Raw genomic sequence first — 22,470 nt, 5'->3', positions numbered from 1 at the left:
GGCTGCTGCGGATGGGACAACTGATTTAGCAATTTCTGGGTCTTCCCAGGCTGTGCAAATAACATAACTGATCACCCAAGACTAAAACCAAAGAATTACAGGACCCCTGCAGCAGCATAAAGCACACAGTTTCCAGTCTTCACATCCCTCACAAAACTGCAAACTGAATGTGCCACCATGACACTTTCTTCTCCCTCTTGTACAGGTCAAAAATAATGTCCTTCTGTAGCTTCAAATGCAAGCTTAGGAGCCATTAAATTAAAACATCCAAAACACAACACTTTAAAGCTAACAGTGCTTTCACGTGAATGCAATTGACTAAGGAATATTGCTGTGAAAATATTACACAATTTAATGCCAATTTCTACTTCATTGGGAAAAAAAAAATATATTTTTCAGAGAAGACCCTAGCATCTCAGCATACAGTAAGGAAAGAGAATATGGTAAAACCATCACACGCCTTGCCTTATTACCTGACTTCCCAGTTTTGCAATTCACACATCATCACATCAGAAGATTTGCCCCCCATTGCTGAAAGACAGCAGGGTCTTGTCTCACACGAAACACTTACTCTGGGACAAGCATCCTCTCACTGAGGTCGTGTACTCTCGTAATACAAGTCACTCTGCTGAACATAGAGAGCACTAAAGAGCTGGGATTAAAAGGGGACAACTCTCTGTCAGATACACACTGGCTACACTGATGGGAGGAGGAGACCCTCTCTGCTCCACAAGTGGTGAATTATGAGATTGGCTCAGAGACAGCACTAAAATTCAGCAGCTGCAGGCTGGCACAGCTGGTGAAGCTGTGGGTGGACTGCTGGAAGCCAGTCCCATCCAAGCTGCTAAACACGAAATTTGTGGCAGTTGTGCTAAGAGACCATACAGTGCTTAAAGTCAAAACCCTCCAGTCCAGGAAGAACATTACATCTGAGCAATCTTTAGCAGAGTTCTCTGAAAATCTTAGCTATTGCTCCACTTTTAAAGTCCCAAATCATAACAGCCTTGGCCAAAAATAAAGTCACTTTGCTAGACTAAGATGAAGACAATATCCAAGTCAGTAAAAAAGTGAGCAGTGGCAAAATATATTGCAATGTGTCCCAATAGAAAAATTTTTAATTGCAGAGTTGACTGACTTGGGAAAAAATCAGTCCAGAATAGAAATTCCCCCAGCTAATACATAGAGGTGCTGAATTTCCCCTACATGCAGCTTATGAGGGAACGCTGTTGTTTCACATCCAGGATCCAAACATGTCCACAAACATCAGTGTGAATTCAGCAATTTATACTGATAACACATGAAAGCACTGACCAGCATTCTAGGTAACTGTATCAATCCAGCTGTAACTTTCACCTCCCAAAACATGAGCGTTATGTATATAAATACAATAACGAAATTAACAAGCAGGAGAGTTCTAATTCAGATAAAATACTGGGTGAGTTCAATTAAAGCCACGGCATCATAAAAGTCAAAGTGAATCTAATCAACATGATGCTGGAATTGGGGTAGCAGCTGGTCCACCTGCATTAGGACTCCCAGTGCTGCCAACACCAATTAGCATTAGGCCATCATTTTAATCTCTTTGCCAATCCAGGGACAACTATGATTTCTATGTTGCAACAATGCTAACAGAAGCAAAGCAGTCTGAATGAAGTAGAATGGAAACTCTTTTTAAAGGCACAGTGTTGATCTCACACCATGGTGAATTAGAGAATGCATTTTAATACCTCCACAGGAAAGTGCCTATGTAGGTGTGGTACACAATGGTATGTCTGTACTACTTTTAATCTGCTAAAGCACTTTATAATGGGTCGAAGCACAACGACCAACTTCTATTAATGACAAATACATATCCAGTGAATCACAGATATCCATTATGCAAGGTGTGCTCCGTTACCGTGTCTTCAATGCGAGTAGCACAGGCTGGACAAGACACATGCTCATTTCAACTTCTGATCATAGAATCGTTAAGGCTGGAAAAGATCTCTAAAATCGTCCAAGTCCAGCCACTGAAACAACTGTGCCAAAAATGCTCAACAATTCTTCATCTCTACTCGCAAATTGAGGATGTATTTTTTTCAGATGCATTTTTCAAACAAGACTTTTATCTTTTCAGCGCAAAACTACACACGTATTTCGGCAAGAAAAGCCCAGTGTACGCTGCACCAGAGTGCGCAGCCCGAGCTGTCCCGGGCCGGAGGAGCGCACAGCGAGGCGGCAGCTGCCCAGCTGTCCCGGGCGGTACCGCCGGCACTCCCAGCAGCCGGGGGCACAGCAGCAAGCCCGGCTGCACCTCGGGAGGGGAGGGGCGGGGAGAGGAGGAGCTGGGGAGGGAAGGGGAGGGAAGGGGAGGGTTGTGGCCCGAGTGCCGCCCCGGGGCCCCGCACGCCCCGCCCCGCCTCCCCCGGTGCGGCGGAGGGCGGGCTCTGCTCGCTTACCCGCCGCTGCTGCTGGGCGCTGGGCGGCGGCGCTGCCCCGCGGCCTCGAGGCTCTCGCCTGCCCCGGCCCCCGCCTCCGCGGGGCCCGTAAGCGCCGCCTCTTCCCCGGCCCCCGCCTCCTCCGCGCCCGTGGCCGTCCCCGCCGCCTCCTTCGGTCGCCGCTTCGGGCGCGCCGCCGGGCCGCCGCCGGCCGTGCCGGGCCCCTTCCCTGCGGGGCCGGCTGCCGCCCCGCTCCGCCTGCATGGCCGGGCTCGCCTGCCGCGGGCCGCCGGGGCCGCACCGTCCCGCCCACTGCCGGAAAGGGCCGCTCGCCGGGCCGGGGAAATGGCGGCGGCGCGGCCTCGGCAGCGCCCCCTGCGGGCGGCGGGCGGGCCGGGCCGGGCCGGGCCTCCTGCAGGTACCAGCGAGCATGGAGGGCAAGGCCGCTTCCAATGGACGGATAAACGCAGAAAAACGTGTGCCTAGTGTTTGCAAAATAGAGCTCTTAGTCATAGCCAGATAAATTATGGATTGTTTGGGTTGGAAAAGACCTTGGGGATCACTCAGTCCAGCTGTTAACCCTGCACTGCCACTTCCACCACTAAACCGTGTTCATAAGCCCCACTTGTACACATCTTTTAATTACTTCCAGGGAAGGTGATTCTGTCACTTCCCTGGGCAGCCTGTTCCAATGCCTAACCAGCCTCTTGGTGAAGAAATTTACCTATTACCCAATATAAAGTTCCAGCAGTGCTTCCTCTTGTCACTTTCTAGCAGGGAGGATGGAACAGTCCTCGCCTCACTACAGCTTCCTTTGAGGCAATAAGGTCCTCTGAGCCGCCTCTTGTTCACACTAACCAAACGCGTCTCCCTCAGCTGCTCCTCACAGGACGTGTGCTCCACACCCTTCCCCAGCTCTGCTGCTCTTCTCTGGACATGCTCCAGTCCCTGTGTCCCTGCAGGGGTGGGCCCAGGGCTGGACACAGCGCTCAAAATGTGGGCTCAGCGCTCAAAATGTGGGCTCAGCACTCAAAATGTGGACACAGCCCTCGAGGTGTGGCCTCACCAGTGCCCAGTCCAGGCTGGGCAGTCGCTGCTGCTGCACCATTGCTGATCCAGGCCAGGATGCCATTGGCCTTTTTGGCCACCTGGGCACATGCTCACTCATGTTCAGCTGCTGTCATCCAGCACTTCCAGCACCTTTTCCACTAGGCATCTCTCCAGCTACTCTTGCCCCAGCCTGTAGAGCTGCATGGGATTGTTGTGACCCAAGTGCAGGACCTTTGCTTTCTGTAGCAAATGAGGGTAAAAGCAGCTGATCCCAGGCTGACAGGGTGTTGCACAGATGCCTGCACTGCCTGAACCCCGTGAGCTGACTGCAGCCTCTTGAGGAGCATCCTCCTCTCAGGACACAGAGCAGAGACACAGGAACAGCTTTGTACCATGGTGCTCGGCTGGTTTGTCCTGCTCTTCTTAAACTAAGCAGCCACCCATGCTGTTCTCAGGGAAGTTCACCAGTTTCCTGACACCAGCTAGCCTGATGCCTCTTGAACACACAGGCAATTTGACAACACATTAAAGCATCAGTCTGGCTTCAAAGAGTTTTTAAACCCAGGAGTCATTCCAGAAAAATGTGACCAGAGCTCCCATTTTGTGAAATCATGGGCTGTACTGTAGCTGCACTACTGTAGCTGCACAACTACCTGTGTTGTGGGCTGCTGAGTCCTGGGGCACAGTGGGCAGCTAATCCGTAAATTAGCTTAGCACACAAGAAAATAAATAAAGTAACGGGGAGCAGCATTCCCAAGCACATTGCAAAGACATCCAAGCAATACTCATGGCAGCCACCACAGGTCTGACAGACCAAGAATGAGATGGAGCTAATAAAACCTGGTGAACCCAAGCTGTGCCTGCATCTGTGGTGCAATTAATCTGTGACACAAACAATCTGCCTGCAGATAACTGTAAACTGACTTTATGTACAAATTTAACAGCTCACATTAATTACTACTTACAGATAGATTGAAAAAAAATATCATTACTACTTGGCAGCACACAACAAATTCCATTGCAACTCACAAGTGTGAACATCATGCATTCATAATTATGAGACATAGCAAAGTCATAATACTGTACATATGCATTTTGATTTTATAATTCAGTTTTGATGTCCCTATTATTATCATCTCTTATGACAGACAATTAACATAAATTATGTTACCATAGCACACAGAAGTCCCATTCACAGGCTCTTATAGCCTGAGTGATACACAAATAGATGACAGGAAGGTAGTGCCACAAAGTGTTAACACAGACCTATGAAACAAAAGAGGATAGAGTATGACAAGATGATGAGAATGATCAGCATGCCAAGAAGAGATCTTTGCATACTAGGAAGTTACCTGTTGTCAGCTTTATAGACATCACAGTAAAATAGCCCATTAGGGAGGGAATGCTTTGCATGACCATAAAAAATCAGTAATTTTTATTAAGAAACTATTAAGAAATTTATTAAGAAATTATGTATTTCCATAATATATTATCAGTATTTCTCCAACCCATGCCAGTTTAAACCAAGAACATCTGTGTCAATACAACAACAACAATTTCTGCTTTTCCTGTTGCTCTGAAGTCTGCAATCCACAAGAAGTAGTTTGAGCAGTCTTTCTTCCTAATTGCTAATGTTAGGGAATGTGTGTGACCTGAGAGGAGGGGACACTTGCTATCTATGGCAAAGACAAAGCATTACAGGCCACAGCATCTATACAATTTCCAGTCTTCCCTCTTCTGAGGCAAGTGCCATCTTCTGGCAAAAAAAGGCAGAAAGTTGAAACAATCTGTAATTGTTCTACGTGGCTGCTCAAACCCAGCTGTTAGGCAAGTGTAGTTTATAAAGGTTTATTCATATGCCTGATATTTATTCATAGCTGTACCTTTTTAAGACCATCTCTAGCTTTAGCTGATATCTTGCAAAAGCCCAAGGCCAGCTGCTCTGCTGGTAAGACCTGTTGAAGAAAGCTGGAAATGAGGGCCTCCCTCCCCTTTTCCTTGTGAACTGCACCTGGTTTTCTATCTCTTCAATCCTGGCTGAGATCCTGACTCAGATGTACTGGCTGGGCTTCCTGGCTTGGTCTGGGACCTGCCTCATCACTACAGACTTGCTGTGCTGATGCCTTAAGTTTTAGCTTTCATATTTTCCAGATTCTGTACTGCATTAGTATTTAACTCATCTATTCATATAAAGTGTTAGCAAGTTCTCTTCACAGTTTAGTTAGACCAAACAATCCTTTTCCACTTTGAGAGCCAAGGACACCATTGCAGCTTTGGGCCCAAAAAGTGTAAACAATGGAGAGCAATCTGAAAAGATAGGACTTCATAACCTGAAGCTGTAAGTGGACAATTAAGCCCAATATGTAAATGGACCAGAAGTTATAAAAGCGTGAAAACTCCTTACTGAGTGTGCATTTTGGGTGGAGCCATGGCCAGGCTGTTGTACTGCCCAAGGTGTATCCTTTGAAGGCCTTTTAATAAATACCTACTTTGTTTCTTTAACTCTGTCTAGCCTCTGTTCTAGGTAGCCTCTCAAGACATCAGTGCAAGCACTGGGCTATCACTGTCTCTGGCCTTCTCATGTGTCTTCTCCACATCCTGTTACTTCTTGGTCAGGCCTCAGCTCCCCCCTGCCTTGGCATTGTCCTCACCTTCCTTCACAGAGTGAACAGCCCTATTGTCCCCTAACATTGCCACACTAAACCTGCTACCATACTGCCATGCTTGAAAATTGAGTCACATGGGGCTTTTAACGCACAGAAAAACTTGCTGACTGTCCACAGAAAAAGCAGCATGAGCCACATGAGGTAGCAGAAATACAGATTCCTCTCTCGCAGCTCAGTTACCTACCACAGCCATGCAGCTGCTCCACACACCTTTGTTTCACATGAAATGAGTTCCTACCCTTCAGGTTCTTGTAAAGATTTGTAACGCCAGTGCACCAGCCATCAAGACAGCTCTGACTTGGGGGAAGTCTTTGCAGAATGCAGAACCAGGATGAAACGTCTTCTTTGCATAGGATTAATTAAAACTGCTGTGGCATTTCAGCTATTTTTGTCTGCTAGACTGGCTCTGGAGTTGGAGAGAGAGAGCCAAGTGTACAGATGGTCAACATACGTGTATAATGATTGTTGCTAGTCTGCAAGGTCTATACATGAACTAGAATCCTGTTGAATTAGGCTCAGTGTATAAGCAGAATACAGATGCACAAACATTTAAGTATAAAATGGGATATGGCAGACACATACATATGGAGGAGAACCATCTTGAGAAGTATGATAAGCAGAAGTCTCAGTATATCAGGAAGCTTGCCATTATCCAGTTTCATGACAACAAGAGATCACCATTTAAGCAGAGTTTGAAGTAGAATCATTATACACTTCTGTGGGTATTTTGGAGACCTAGGGAAAAAAAAGTGAAGGAAACAGTAAAAGCAAATAAAAATCATAGAATTGTAGGTTGGAAGCATCAAGATTGGAAGAGACCTGTAAAATCAAGTCCAGAGCCCAAAACTACCACTGTAACCTCTAAACCTCTAAACCAGTGCCAGATCCAGACACCTCTTAAACACCTCCAAGGTTGGTGACCTCCCTGGACAAAGAGGACAATGAAAAAAAAGTAAGTGATTTTCTGAAAGTTCAACAAGTGGCTATAAAAAATTCTATTCAACTGGTGAGAGACAGGACACAACTACTTGGTATAAAAGACAGATGTGGGAAAGAGATAGGCTGTAAAAGCTTGCAGTTAATAAAAGACATTTGCCAAGACCAAAGAAAACAATGTTCTGAGAGTTAGGATGAAAGATGAAAACAGAGAGAAGTGGTGTGAATGGATAGGGAGGACCATATAATAGAGATCTGATGTAGAGAGAATCTTAAAGACTTAGAAATGAACTTTAATAGGTGATTCATGTGATAATTTTAGCCGAGCCTATGTCTGCTTTGAAAAAAAGAGATCATACCAGTTTTACACAGGCTAAAAGCCCAGTAGAAAAATCTGTTAATAATTTATTTTTCATTTCTGACTTTAAAAACTGAATACTATTTGACTGTTTCAAAATTACACAGTTTAGTGAGACTAAGCATCGAATAAGTGATTAGCATACCTTGATGTGATGGAATTACTCAAAACCCAGCAGGTATATTTGAAAGAAACTTTGCCTAATACAGGTCCATTGGCACGAGAAATGGCAATGAGGAATGTAGAAAGCAATGGATGTCGGTGGCCAGTATGCATTAGAGTGCTCCTGTTTTCACCTTTTGCTGCTTATGCAAGTATTAAATTGGTATTTGAAGTTAGTTACTAAATTTACACTTTTTACTGCTTCTTATCTTCTGTGTTCTCAGTCCTTCCATTCACTCATCCAAACTACCCAGGCTGTATTTCCATGCTTAACCCTATCAGTCTCCTCTGTCCTTAGATCACTCAATAGAGTTTTTTCCACTAATATCTTCTTGGCCTCACCTGCTTCATTTGCTCAAAGATTGTCCTCCATTGCCTCAAGCACTTCTAATACCTACTTGTTTCTTGCTGTCATCATGCCAGTGTGGTTCCTAACTCCCGTGTATCCCCAGTATTCACTTACTCTCTTTCTGTTTTTGGTGACTTTTACAGATTTTTCAAAGATAATTTCTGAAACCTTGACATGCATTTTAAATACTGTAGGAAACAACACGGTGACTCACTGTCTTATTCCACTGCAAAGCGAAGTTTTAAATGTCTGTATTTGATAATATGTAGAGGGTTCTTAAGGTATTCAAAATGTAAGAGCTGGAGTGGTTGATTGTCTTATGAAGTGATAGTTAGATTGCATTTTGAAATGTCATAAAATGCCAGAGCACATTGTCCTAGGATGTACATTTGAGTGTTTTAGTTATGTTCACAATTGTGGAAATAACAATCAAAATGCAAAAAGAGAACACAAATAGCATGATAAGTTTTTTCATTAGTGTTTGCATGGTAACTAATGGAAATCTGTGCTATTGAATGAGCTACTTAAATTTTCCAATTTTTTTTCCTTTTGTCTTTATAGCTATCTCCAAAAGGATGCTTCTGAGTACAGAAAGCAGTATGCAACAGTGGTAAGGTCCTGATGACAATACAACAAGGACAAGAATGGAAGTCAATTTATTCAGCAATTCTACTGTTGTAAACAGTTCATCCATCAACCATAAGCAGTTAGAAGGGCATAGCCTCTGGGAAGTCATTACTATTGCCACTGTAACTGCCATTGTAAGCTTAATAACCATAGTGGGAAATATTCTTGTGATGATATCCTTTAAGGTTAACAGTCAGCTCAAAACTGTCAACAATTATTACTTGCTCAGCCTTGCCTGTGCAGATCTCATCATTGGGATATTTTCTATGAACCTTTATACATCCTATATACTCATAGGCCATTGGACTCTTGGAAGCCTTGCCTGTGACCTGTGGCTAGCACTGGACTATGTAGCTAGCAATGCCTCAGTGATGAACCTCCTAGTCATCAGTTTTGACAGATATTTTTCCATCACAAGGCCTTTAACTTACAGAGCCAAACGCACACCCAAAAGAGCTGGCATCATGATTGGTATGGCTTGGCTAATTTCCTTCATGTTGTGGGCACCCGTAATATTGTGCTGGCAGTATTTTGTGGGTGAACGAACAGTACCACCTGAAGAGTGCCAGATACAGTTCCTGAATGAACCCATTGTTACCTTTGGTACTGCAATTGCTGCTTTTTACATTCCAGTGTCTGTGATGACAATTCTGTACTGCCGCATTTATAAAGAGACGGAGAAACGCACCAAGGACCTCGCTGAACTGCAGGGCTCAGAGTCTGTGGCAGAGTTTGAGACAATAAAGCCTCAGAAAACTCTCCTGAAGTCTTGCTTCAGTTGCAAGCAACAAAACTCAGTCAAAAGGGAGAGGTGTCAGGCTTCTTGGTCCTCATCTAGTCGGAGTACGTCAGCCACAGTGAAGGCGTCCCAGGCAGCGAGTACTTGTATGGACTGGGCTAAAGCTGACCAGTTAACCACCTGCAGCAGCTACGCTTCCTCAGAAGACGAGGATAAACTTGCCACTGACTCAGTTTTCCAAGTAACCTACAAAAGCCCATCTAAAAGTAAGGCAGAAGAGTATAATGAGACTACAGATGTTGTTGTCAAAGACCAACCTGAAGAAAGTGATTTTGAGAACCAGAAATACTTTTTGTCACCTACCAAAGAACATGTACAAAAAAGTAAAAAATGTGTGGCCTATAAATTTCGTTTGGTAGTTAAGGCTGATGGCACCCAGGAAGCCAACAATGGTTGCAGAAAAGTAAAAATAACTCCTTGTTCTGCTGCTCTGTCAAAGGAGCCTTCCATCAAAAGCATGGATCCAAATATAAATAGCCAAATCACCAAAAGGAAACGAATGGTTCTTATAAAGGAACGCAAGGCAGCACAGACTTTAAGTGCCATTCTTTTGGCTTTTATCATCACATGGACTCCCTATAATATCATGGTTTTGATTTCCACATTTTGCTCTGACTGCATTCCCCTGACACTGTGGCACCTTGGATATTGGCTATGCTATGTGAACAGCACTGTTAACCCCATGTGTTATGCCCTCTGTAATAAAACTTTCAGGAAGACTTTTAAAATGCTGCTTTTCTGCCAGTGGAAAAAGAAAAAAGTGGAAGAGAAACTCTACTGGCAAGGCAATACCAGACTGCCATAATTGTTCCTGTATAAGAAATAAGGGGAAATGCAGATATTGATGCAACCTAGTAAATTCTGTCTTTTCAAAGCCATTGCTGTTGTGTCTAGTGGTTACAAAAATCTGCTGAAAAGTTAAATTTTGCATGAAAGTAGTGTGCTTGGGATAAAAAAGTCAGTGGCTGCTATAAGCAACACAGGTTGTTTTTGACTATGCAGTAGAATTGCATTACAATTATTGTGTTTGATGTCTTATGTCCTTTCTTTCAGCCTAAGAATAGGTGGAGTAAACTAAAAACTACTAGGAATGAGACTGGGATGATCATCCAGTCATCAGGTTAGGTCATTCAGTCTGCCTCCCTGTAGAGCAGAACTGTTTCTTACTATAGTTCTTTGCTAGTGTATTGTTTATTTAGTTTCCAATGTACCAAGCAATGCTGCCTGTGCTACTTCTCTTTTGAGGCTTTACCATCAGCTGGTGAGATGAAACAAAGACTGTCTAAAGGGTAAATGCTGTCATCCCTAATACTAAATGGATAGGGAGATTCATAATAGTCCAAATGAACACACACTGTATAGGAAGATATAAGACTGAGAAAACTTCTACTTTAAGGCTGACTCTTGTGGAGACTCAGGAAGGACTCGAGGTGGAAGGGCTTATAGTGGAGGAAATAGATAATGGATTTTGTACATGACGAAGCCAGTCCCAATATCTGTTCAATTAGGCAAGTCATGTCATTTCTAAAAATGGTGGTAGTTAGAAGACACCTCTGAATTTTTCCAGTTCTCAGTACCTCTGAAGGAAATTTTAAAATTTTATTCAACAGTGACAATGGTACGAATCAGAACTGGCTGTAAAGCATAATGGACGTAGTCTATCTAAAACACATTTTTTGCAATCTCTATTGTTGCACTACACCTTGCTCCAAAAGTTTATATAACATTTACCTATATATAAACAGAGAGAGGACTGGCATCATTTAAAGAGGAAAGATTTTTTTAAGCAACTTTTTAATGTTTCTGTAAAACTATTTAAAACATTTTGTATTCTTTGTCTTTAAGTAGCTTTACAAGTACTAGTCAACATCAAGTGCTTGGAAACATGAGTTATCTTCAGGTACTCTTTTGGTCCAGCAAAACCACATCTGCTATGGGTGTGGCTGGAGTCAACCCCTCTGGTGACTGTGGCTTCTGGGACTGGGTTGTACTGGCCTAGTTATGAGCTGAGACTGACCAGTAGCTGAGATTTGAGAGGGCTTTTGGTGCCAGAGCTGAACTGCCTGTGGCTGCCTGATGTCTGGGTTGTACTGGCAGGAGCCTGCAGCACTGACCCAGTGAGTGCTCACAAGCAAGGGGCTGCCTTCAGTAGGAGGCCTGTGGAATGGAGCTGGTGACCTGGCTCCTTGTGGTGGGAACAAACAAGAAACATCCTGAGAAAACAAAGTTAATGGCAACAGGAATCATGAGGTGTGGAAGTCCTAAAGAAAAATGTTTATGGAGAAGTGAGAGAGATCTTTGTGTACACTAAGTTCAAATTCACTTCTAGCCTTTCTATCAAAATACTGAGTGAGATACTCTGGAATATTAGTTTGAGACAATCTTCATACCATATCTACTATACTTTAGTGGGACATTGCAGTGGTGACATTACCCAGGGACATTACATTTCAGGGATTGTATAACTCATCATGAATGTACCATTGCTCTCAGTGAAATTGTTTGTATGACATATTAAATTATCATACCATCAAAATGTTTTCCTACAGATAGATAAATCCTCCATGTCAACAATCACAGTACAAGTAATTAATATTTTTTAGCCCCAGTGTCCACAGGGGAAAATTTTGTCAGTAAAAGATTAGCATGTACTAATGTAAAAATATGTACTCTAACTTCACATGATTGATTTTGTAAAACACCTACTGGGCCTATTATTTTTGTGCATTAGCTTATGATTACTTATGAAAGGAAAGCAGGGGTCTTTATAAAACTCTTTTGTCAGCTTTCTTCTGTTAGTATCCAGAGCTTTTCCTGTGTAGATTAAGTATGTTCAAATTGGTTATTAGGATAGGTTTATTTTATATTAAATTAGACCAGTCATTCAATAAACTATGTTTGATTTTTAGCAAACGAATGTGTCTCTCCTAAAAGCTGTAGTTAAAGGCAAAATTTATGAGGTAGTTACAATTCCTGCTAGCTGCTCTGTTATTCTTGAAATGAAGCATTGGCTCTTACTGAAATTAAATGGAGTATTTTTTTGTTGTTTTTGACTTCTGTTGATCAAGAATGTTCTGTAAATGTTTATGGACTCTCTGCTCAGTAAATGTATTGGAATACACAGTGATGAATGCAACAATGTTGGTTCAATGTAATTGTGAAATATGTGCTCAAATAATGCTGCTAGCACCTAACCATTTGAGAGATTACATGGCCACACATGAGTACATTGTAAATATCAAGAATTATATAAAGAGGTTGTGTGTTACTTCATTGTTATGTAGGATGCTTATTCTTAAAAAAATTAAAACCACAGAAAGACAAATGTGGTCCTCATCAGAGTATCAGTTAATACTTGATTGTATTTTGTACCTTTAAAAAGTGTTGTGGGATTTTTGCAGTGTAGGACAATCTTGTTATCTTGTTATCTGTCCTTTTAATGACATTTCTACTGATCCTGTAATTGATTATTGTCATGGACTAATGAAATGTTTTTTGTAAAACTACATTTTGGTTGTACATAATTTCATACACATACAGATATATATAGGTATATATGTATCATCAATACAGATGCATACATACACATCCCTAACTAAGCTTTTCAGAGACCCAGCACCTTTTATATTTTCAAGTATTGAATTTTCCCACAAACTGGGGGTATGATTTTTGTCTCTCCCTTTTCATATATGCCAGCACCCTACATATTCCAGATCCCCACAATTTATCAACTAATATTCATTTTTTGCAAATATAATTTACATTTGTAGATAAATACTTGTAAGAGTTCCCAGAATTTTTAAACAGATGTAGAACACCTGAATACAGTTGTGCACTTTGTGAGATTACTTAGAGTGAAGACCTTTTCAAAGGACAGCTCCTGTAATGCTCCTGCAGCTGCTGGGTAGTCAGTGGCTTCTCTGTTTGGAAACACAGGCTAAACCTTAACTCTAGAAAAAGGATATTGTGTCTTTTCACTTTACTATTTGGCTTTACCCAGACAGTAAGAGGCCACTGTTTCTTATGTGGTCTCCTCCAAATCTCTATTGCTGCCTTTTGAACTCTCTAAGAAATGTTCTTCCACATACAGTTGACAGTTGACTCTCATAAAACCTTAAGATTTAATAAGCTTCTTGTTTATGATTTATTAATAGTTACCCCATAAATAGTTAAAACAATTAAAAATTGATAATGTCATATTGTAAAACAGGAGATAATCTATGACTATTAATGGTTTCAGAAAGGAATAGTGTTAAAATTGTTTTTTCCATCTTGGTAAATGTATTGTTTCATGATTAAGGAATTTCAGTCTTCATTACACTCCCTAAAATCACTATCTTTTATTCAATATTTTTGCCATTGGTCACTAAATGTCGCTAGTTTCTTCATGTATCTACTGATATACCAAAGTCAGTCCTCCTCAAATAAGCCAAACATTTTAAATCCTTCAGAAGTTTTCTTCTCAACAGGTCCTCCTCCAGACCCTGGTTGCTGATTGCTTCTGTTTCTGTAGACCTCTTACACTGGGGGAGTTTTACTGATTGCAATGAATTACAATGGATTACAAAGCCAAGATAGAGGCTGAAATATCTTTTAATCCTCACATGCAGCTAGACATAGTGGAGGTCAGATAGTTGTTTTTGTGTGTGCTGCCCATAGGGCCTCCCTTAGAGTGCAATTCATCAGGTAGCTGTAGGAGGAAGAGTGGAGAGAGGGCAGAGTGGAGGATTCCAGCTGTGGAACACGGCTGGATTCAGCTCTGTATCCCCCCACTCTGACTGTGGCCTGATGCCTTCTGGAACACAAAAGACATGAGAGTGCCTGAAGAACTGCTTGTTAATTCTAGTAGGAGATAATGAGGCCGTGCAGCTAAAGTAGCTAATTTTTTCATGCAGTGTATTGCACCAATAAATTAACAACATTAGTCAGCTAGCCCCTAAAACCACTTTGTCATACTTTTAAATCTATGGTTATCACATAAAAAATAAGGTTACCTGGAAGTCTGGGAAATCAGAAACAAAAGCAAGCACTTTCTCATATGAAATTTGAATTTTTTTTTACAGACAAATAATAAATAAATTCTGAGCTGATTAATGTGATATTGTATGTGAGAGTGTGTTTACATTTCCTGCAGTTGACAGTATAAGGTGAAATGCAAAGTAGCAGAGGTAAGGAAAACTATTTCAGTGCTATTGTTAGGAGATTGCATGGTTACAGGAACATGCCTCACATTCACAGGTGCTTAGGGCTCAAACCTTTTTGCTCTAGACCTTGTCACTTACTCATTTTGGAAGGGCATTTATTTGACCAAATAAATTTGTTTCAGCAGCTGCTACTGGGAAGACCCTCCTTCCTTCCTATACTGGAGGAGGCAGTGAAATCAGGAAAGGCTGAGAGAGAGAGCGTAGGAGAAATGAGATTGGCAAAAGAACTTAGGAGTGGGTAGAATAGAAACCCCCACGTTTCAGTCTGTGATTTCACCGATTCAGTGATGAAGGCCAGATGCCTTCAACATTGTTCTGGGTCTCTGGTGATAAAGGCTCAGCAATGGAAGAGAAAAAATCTGTTCAGTTAAGATAGTCTTTTGCTAAGGAATTATGAAGTAAAGTTAATCTTCTGAAGTTTCCATGCTGGTGGGTGTTTTAGAATATTCTTAGTTATTTTCATCCAGTACTTAGTCCCTAAGCCAGCCTCAGTAGTCATTTCCATCCATACTTAGTTTAGAAATGTGGAATATAGCTCAGTCTCTGAGTTCAATTAAATGTCTCAGGATTTTGCTGGTAGACTTCTTGTTTTGAGTTTTTATTACATTTTAAATCTAATTGTTGTACTGGAATTCAGTGCAAAGGTTTGTAAGGCTCCACTTAATACTGGAGTCCCTCTAGAACTGGTCTGGATTTGGTCTGCTGGTGCCCAAGTTATTCATACAGCTTATTTGCAGAGTCCTTACCTCCAAAATCCTCTAAAACAAGCTAAGGGTGTGCTGCAGAGCAGGTTACCTGCCTCTTTTGATCAGATGCAGCCTGTGGACTCTCCCTTCCATGCTGCATGTCAAGGTTATTAAGAACATATTTTTGGAAGGTGTGTGAGCATCTGGCTATATGGCCAGGAATTCTAACAAAAGCTATGTGAGACTGGCAGCACTCAGGTGATTTTCTTGCATCCTCATCACAACTTTAGAGGCATCCTGATAGAATTATGCACATTAAAGTGACTCAGTGACTCAATTATATAAATTCAATTCAGGTACTAACCTGGTACTAAGAAATGGTACTAACCATTTCTTCCCTATCACACTTCTGTCTTTGAACACAAATTCAGGGGGAAAAAATCAGATGCTGCATAATTGGCATGTGTGCTGTGTTGGCTTCACCCACATCACATAGCTGTATCTCTTTCTGAAAATGCTGCAATGCATCAAGCAGAATAAAAATTGTTTTCTCATCTTTTCTGCTTCCAAAATAGTTCCTCATCTTAAGCAATCGTGACAGTTTTGGTCCTTTCAAAACACAACAGGATTTATTTTCTGAAGCAATTTTCATGAAAACTATAAATATTATTTTAAATTAAAAATCAAGACTTTGACAGTATCTGTTGGTGGAGTTTCTTTAGCTGAAATATCTAAGAAAACATACATGATAATCTAATTATTATTCTGACAATTGTATGAAGCAACTCAAACAGTGGTATAAGTAAACAAGGTCCTCAAGGTTATAAATATTGAAATCCTTTTGTTTATTATTTTATAACAGAATAATTTATAATTCAATTCAATTTTATTTTATGATTAGAAAAAAGGCACTGTTTAATTGATATCAAGGTTGAGTACTAAAACAATTGAAACTATTAATTGTGAAATAAAGACAACATTCTCTTCTCACAGTGGTATTAAAAACAGAAAAAGATGAAGCACAGCATGGAAAACAGGGAGAAGTAACAGTCAAAAAATGGTAAATAAAGTGGAATAATCTTCAGGGAGAAAATGGAGGAGTAAATCAACCACTGCAATATCAATTTGATCTCTTAAAAAATGTATTCACTGAGTTTCTTGGGGGAAAAATTCAGAGGGGTTGTAAGCTTTGGATCAGTGGCTTTGGATGGGAAAGCTGACAATGTGCTCTAAAATGAAGGCAGAAAAGTCTGTGCTGAATACTTCACTGTGTATGGGATCATTAAAAAGTAGAGATAAAAGAAGAGTCAGTGAAGGGAGAAAGAAGCCATGGGAGATGAGGTTAATTCCAGTTTTTAATATTAAAATACCATTCACTAAAGCTATAAAGAAAAGGCCTGTTGGAGCCCTACGGTACACAATACTCTTGAATATGTATTTTGTAAATGTAGGTATATAACTGGAAACATCCTCCCTGCATGATATATGAAGATGTGCAATTATAGATGTGCAGTCAATCATGGACATTGACACCAGAGCAAAACCTTCTGAAATGGATTTTTATTCGTGAATATATTGTACAAGACATCATATCATGGATTTCATACCGGACTTTTCTTATGGCTAAAATAGTATAAAATGAATTATTTAAATCTTCTGATTACTTAAATCTTGTGGTCAAGGCCTCAGTTTCTGACAGTTTCTCACTTGTGTGGTTGGCAAATTTCTGTGAAATGTTCCAGTCCTGGACATTTTGTCATCATAAAGCCCTTGCAGAAGCCCAGTTTAAATTTTCAGTCATGGTTACTTAGGGTAATTACTCAGCCAGTGAGTTCACTTCTGTCACTTGAGAAAAAATCCATGTTCCTGTCACATAGGCATGGCTTGTCTACAGTTCAACCTTCTGACAGGGGCAGGCCTTGGCAGGGTATGACTGGTGGTGCTCGATGGGCTTGACCATCATCCATGCAAACTTGCAGGGGCGCTGCTTGTTGCAGTCCTTTTGCCAGTAGAGCACGTTCCTGCGGTTCAGGTTGGCGCCGGCGCACGCGTCGTACCACCAGCCTCCCCCGGGAATCCCATTCAGTTCCAGCTTGGCACAATTCATAAAGTAATTGTCGTTGTCCCTGTCCTTGGTGGTGAACTTCTGGTTGTCATGGAGATAAGCTTCTGTGTCCAGGGTCAGAGCATCAGTGGCGTTGCCTTTGTACAGACCAACCCTGATTCGGTATTGAGACTCTTCCCCCTCGATCAGGAATGGCTCATACTGCCCCCATTTCACTTCAGCATTTAGATTTACAAGTTTAACTCCAAGTATGTACTGCACTGAGCTGCCAGTTAACTGGTGCATGTATTCATTTCCTAACCAGTGGTTCTCATGAACAGAGCCAAATCCATACTTGTAGTCCTGCCAGGTCCTGTCAAAGTCGACAGTACTGTTGACTGTGATGTGCTGGATTACTGTCCACCCACCATCCTGCATGTTACAAAAGACAACAATTGGTTCTTCTTTTGGCTGGATGATATAAAGGCCATCTCTGGAATTTCCTTTGGAATGCTGGAAAATCTCAAAACAATCCCTTGGGTAGTCTGAGGAAAAAAAAACATACAAAAACCACAAAAACAAAAAACAAAATCAAAAACAAACCAAACAAAAAATTAAAATAAATTCTGTTCAAATAATAAATTTCAGAAATTGAACTCTGTCCTTTAGAGTGACTGAATGACTCTTCAGACTGGATGTTGACTGACTTCATTGCAGCAGATGGGCATTTATTCAACTAAAGGGGGAAGATTTCTGGCAGGAACATGCAGGAAATATTCAGAAATTCAAAAAATGGTTTATTACTCTGTCATACAACCGAAGTATGATTTTGCATTTATGACAGAAATATGGTTGAAAAGCCAAGGTGTATGTACAGATTATTTCTTTTCCACCAGTGTTCTTCCAGTCTGCATGTGTAGGACATCTGAGTTTAATAACTAGACCTAGTCTTATCCTCAATGAACAAATTAATTTCTCTTGAACCAGTTTATACTTCAGGCACCTCTAATATCCTTGTATTAAATTCTGAAATGTATGCCATATGTTCATTGATAGAAGGGATATATTAAGCATTTTTATTGTTAATACAAATCTTATAAACATCTGAGGATTTTCTTAGGATGAGTTCTTTTCACTCAAACTCCAGGCTAAATTTTATCATGGATTTGCAGGTGGAACTACGTTTTGTTCAGTGCTGAACAACAATACCAGGAAAATAGATTAAAGTACTTTTCCATTTAATTGATTATCCAGTAGACTCAGAGGGTAATAAGAAATGGCATATAAGGCTTGGGCTGACATTCTCTATTGGGCTAAAATATTTACTGTGTTTTTAAAAATGTAACATGCTTATTTAGGTAACTTCTTGCTATAGTATAATATCAAGCATCTCTGAGACTTCAGCACAATGCTCTGAATTTAACAATTGATTCTGAAGTTTCTTAAGAGCCATAACATAATTTATTTAAATATGCATTTACATGTGTATGAACTTATAGAGACAGAATTCCTTTTTTACATAAGAATGGTATTCATTTTTCTGTTACTCAGACATGTGTTTATGAATTGAAATCACTCACATCTGCATAAAATTGAAAGTCATGTTCTTATGTCATTAAGCTATGGAATATTTGTAATTTGTATTTAACAAAAACTTGAAAATTTTACTATCTCTGTGAGAAAAATTCAGTAAAAATTACATTTGCATGGTAAACATAGCCTGGTTGACTCCAAACATGATGCCATGAAGGATTATTTAAGTAATTTATATGGTGATGTCCAAGCCAGAAATATGCACGTGACCCTCACAGTTGCCCTTCTCAGTGAACATTATAGAACAACTTCTACAGACAGGATTTCGTGGCAGGACATGTTCATATTGCAAATTATTCTTCCAGGGCTAGCTTTTGAATACGTTGGTTGAAAATGTTACAGCAAAGCAATGAAGTAAAACCCAGAAAGCTTCCACATCACTCACTGCTTCATGAGTACCTTTTTCATTGGCGTTTTCCAGTCTCTCATAGTCTTTTTGGGGAAGAAGGTGGGCATTAGCCAGGACCACTGCCTCTTTGGTGCCCAGGGACACTCTGCACTGAGACAGCAAGAGCAGCAGGAATCCTGCTGAGCTCCTCAATAGCATCTTCCTTCTGCCTCAGTCCTCCTGCAGCAATACAGAACTGTAACACAGACCAGAGCTGAAAATGGCAATGTTTATGACTTCTAGTACAAAGGTGCTGAAGGAGGAAGATTTAAAGATACCAAGTTTCAATACGGTAAGCCTCTGTCAAAGCTGGCTTCTCCCATCTTTGGAGGACCTCTCCCTTTCTGCTGTCTCAGAGCTCATTTCTGACAAGTCACTAATTTCTCTGACACAGAGCCCTGTACTGAGACACTTAGAACATCTCTCACCTGTCACCTTGTGCCATGCTGGGCAATGAAACACAGTGTAATTTTGAGTGTGGCAAAAAGCCACCAAAACATGTAATGACAAAAGAAAAAGCACAGCTCTTAATTATCAGAGTTGAATTTTTCTTATTCCCTGAATCCAAACTGAGTGAAATAGAGACAGCAATGGTTGAAGGGACAGAAACAGTAATATTAGCTCTGCTGACTGTCTGTAGCTCAAACAGTACTCAGAGACATGGCTTTCCTAGTGCTGGAAAGGTTTCCATGCACTGGGGAGCTCACTTAACCTGAACTGTGCTTTTTTGATTGAAGTAGCTGGTCATAACAGGTCACAGGTTTCAATCAGATTTCAAATAAAGAAGTTCAGTAAACAAAGCAAATCCACAAGGATTCAATACACTGAACTGAAAGAGCTTTGAGCCTCCTTTTATCCACCTTTTGGGGTACATGTCTATTAATACTTCATTCAGTACAGAAGAAGGCTTAGGCTATTACTGGACAAAATTCTGTGGTCCTCACTTAGGCAAATCCCAGATTCTCTGAAGAGGACTTTCTGCCAACAGCTTAGAATGAATCAGGTAAATAAATGTTTCTTATGCTCTCAAAGGAAACATTTACTTAGACTCTAACCAAACTCTTTTAATGTTTTTTGGGGTTTTTTGGGGGTTTTTTATGTTTTGTTTTGTTTTTGGTGTTTTTTTTCCTCTTTTTTTTTTAAGGACTGGGGTTTGCTGAAGGCAGAAAATAGATCTATCAAAAAAGCTCTTTGCTCAGGGCTTATTTCCTGCCAGCATCAGCACAAAGTCTGCAGAGGCCAGAACTCTTCTCCACACTGGCTTATATTGTAACAAAGCCACATTCCTTATAAATCTAATGACTTAGCAGCAGATTCAGCAAACAGTTTTCCAACATGAAAAAATTCAGTACATTTTTAAAAAAATGGCCAAGATAAATCATTGTAATAATGTTCAGGTTTGAGAGTTAATTTTTCTACCTGCCAGCAAACCAGAGTTTTCTATTCTGCCTTAAACTATTCAGTAATAACTATGATTTACTATTAAAACATAATTTGCCTTTTATGCAAATGGGATCATAATAAACTGGAAAATTACCTTCCATGAAATTTGGCACAGTGCTTCCCTTTAAGCATTTAAATTTTGCTGTACTTATATTTTCTACTGTCATGTATAATTTTTCCTGAAATCTTTGATTATTGTTGCTATTATGAACTATTAAATTATAAATTATTTTAAATCAAACCCTAGTCCAAATTTTGATTTTCATGAAATTTTGCATGAACTTGGATCTGGAGATATTTTTTTAACTGTTTTGTTTTTCTCTTCATGTTTTTGAAGGAGTAAACTTTTCTTCTTCACTTATATTTATGCATAAAAATTGAAAATTGATTTAAAGATCAATTTAATTCCTGAATAGAAATAGGTATTAAAAATTACTAAGAAAGCACCCAAGGAACACAGCACTGGGCAGGCACCTTACCTTTTCCAGGTGAAGACTGGCAAAGATCAGGAATGAGCTCACTCTCTACAGTTGTACTTTGCCTGCTACTCAAGTCCAGGTGAATAAATCAGATCCAATGTGCTATCTCAAATGCAGCAAAACTGCATTTTGCAATTCCTCATTTCACACTGTGCCTAATCTGCTGGACTTTGCTCTGACATATTATACTTGCAATTAAGTATGTATGAATCATAAAGTACAAAATTCTTCCATAATGATTAAAATGACATAGTAATTAAATTAAATTTTATGTCCTTTATTAACCAATAGTGGTGGAGAGTCATGAATAAATTTTAGTCTAGTAAATTATGTTGCTTAAATAGACACAGGCAGATGCTAAAATTTACTATGCCATTTTGCATGGATGAATTAACTCAGAGCTCTACTGAAATGTGGTCACATTTAAATTGCACAGAGATGACCTGAATTTTAAGTATTAGGAACAATGCAACTATAAACTGTGTTGTTACTTCACGTTTTAATGTGAATGAATCAGAAACAGTGTCTGAGAGCTCTACAAATACAGCAAATAAAAGCAGAACAGGCTGGTCAACAGGTTTCTATTTTAGTTTATGTGGATTAACAAGAGTTAGTTAACATTAACTCAGATCAAAACCGTCACAAACTAAATAAATGGATTATTGCTATGTATATATCTGAAAGTTCTACTGCCTGTCTGCACAGCCTTTAGGTGATGTCTAATCTACATTTACCCTTTCAAAGATTAGACAACACTTAAGTTCTTGAGCTCCCTGATCCACCCTGTGACCTGCTTTGATCAGACTCCGTCCTAGAAACAAATCAAAATTAAAATTGATGGAACATTTAAGGCCTGTGCAAGCTCTACTTCAGGATTCATATCAAGTCATAATTTCTGTTCTTCAATAATTCATCTTCAGTGAGGGTTTGTATTTCATGTACAATTAAATCAATACCCACAGCAAATGTTTTAGGAAATATTTGCTTGTAACATCTAAAACTCAGTGATCTTTCTCTTCCTTTTTAAAGTACAAGCAATCTATTACACAAGAGAATGTCCACAGGGAGTCAGAACAGTACCTTCTCCCTGACACTGATCAGTAGTAGAGCTACAGGGAAAAGTTTAAGAATACATATTCTCTGCTTTTAGCATTATGAAGTTCAGGGAATTTCTGATATTTGTGTGTTTGACAATATCTAATTTATGGCTGGTAACAAGTATTACAAGCCTTGTCTAAGGCATAAAAATACTGTATGGTAGCTTATGAA

General features: G+C 40.2%; 3 protein-coding genes across 3 annotated transcripts in view; 1 reads left to right on the top strand and 2 right to left on the bottom strand.

Moving 5' to 3' along the window:
• The window catches only part of AVEN (apoptosis and caspase activation inhibitor), a 79,029-nt gene extending 76,276 nt beyond the window's left edge, over positions 1–2,753 (bottom strand). Inside the window, exon 1 of the mRNA XM_056492741.1 lies at positions 2,439–2,753. Within this exon, the coding sequence (XP_056348716.1) occupies positions 2,439–2,681 (243 nt within the window). The 5' untranslated portion in view covers positions 2,682–2,753. The remainder of the gene's footprint in view (positions 1–2,438) is intronic.
• The window catches only part of CHRM5 (cholinergic receptor muscarinic 5), a 47,396-nt gene extending 34,533 nt beyond the window's left edge, over positions 1–12,863 (top strand). Inside the window, exon 2 of the mRNA XM_056492740.1 lies at positions 8,500–12,863. Within this exon, the coding sequence (XP_056348715.1) occupies positions 8,583–10,169 (1,587 nt within the window). The 5' untranslated portion in view covers positions 8,500–8,582 and the 3' untranslated portion in view covers positions 10,170–12,863. The remainder of the gene's footprint in view (positions 1–8,499) is intronic.
• Positions 12,864–16,799: 3,936 nt separating this feature from the next.
• On the bottom strand, positions 16,800–21,307 carry LOC130253819 (fibrinogen-like protein 1-like protein). The gene is made up of 3 exons (XM_056492739.1): positions 21,202–21,307; positions 19,291–19,475; positions 16,800–17,843 (listed from the first exon to the last, which is right to left on the bottom strand). The coding sequence occupies exons 2-3, from the start codon at positions 19,436–19,438 to the stop codon at positions 17,143–17,145; spliced, it is 849 nt and encodes a 282-aa protein (XP_056348714.1). The 5' UTR covers positions 19,439–19,475; positions 21,202–21,307; the 3' UTR covers positions 16,800–17,142.
• Positions 21,308–22,470: the final 1,163 nt, after the last annotated feature.

The sequence above is a fragment of the Oenanthe melanoleuca genome, chromosome 5 (genome assembly GCF_029582105.1).
Source record: "Oenanthe melanoleuca isolate GR-GAL-2019-014 chromosome 5, OMel1.0, whole genome shotgun sequence".
Taxonomy (NCBI): Eukaryota; Metazoa; Chordata; class Aves; order Passeriformes; family Muscicapidae; genus Oenanthe; species Oenanthe melanoleuca.
The sequence above is the reverse complement of the archived record's forward strand: the minus strand, read 5'-3'. Positions and strand labels throughout refer to the sequence as shown.

Bases quoted from the DNA above. Each gene is read 5' to 3' on its own strand.
- LOC130253819 (XM_056492739.1), bottom strand. From the start codon at position 19,438: ATGCTATTGAGGAGCTCAGCAGGATTCCTGCTGCTCTTGCTGTCTCAG. The intron at 17,844-19,290 runs GTACTCATGAAG...TTTTTTCCTCAG, and splicing joins GGAAAACGCCAATGAAAAAG to ACTACCCAAGGGATTGTTTT.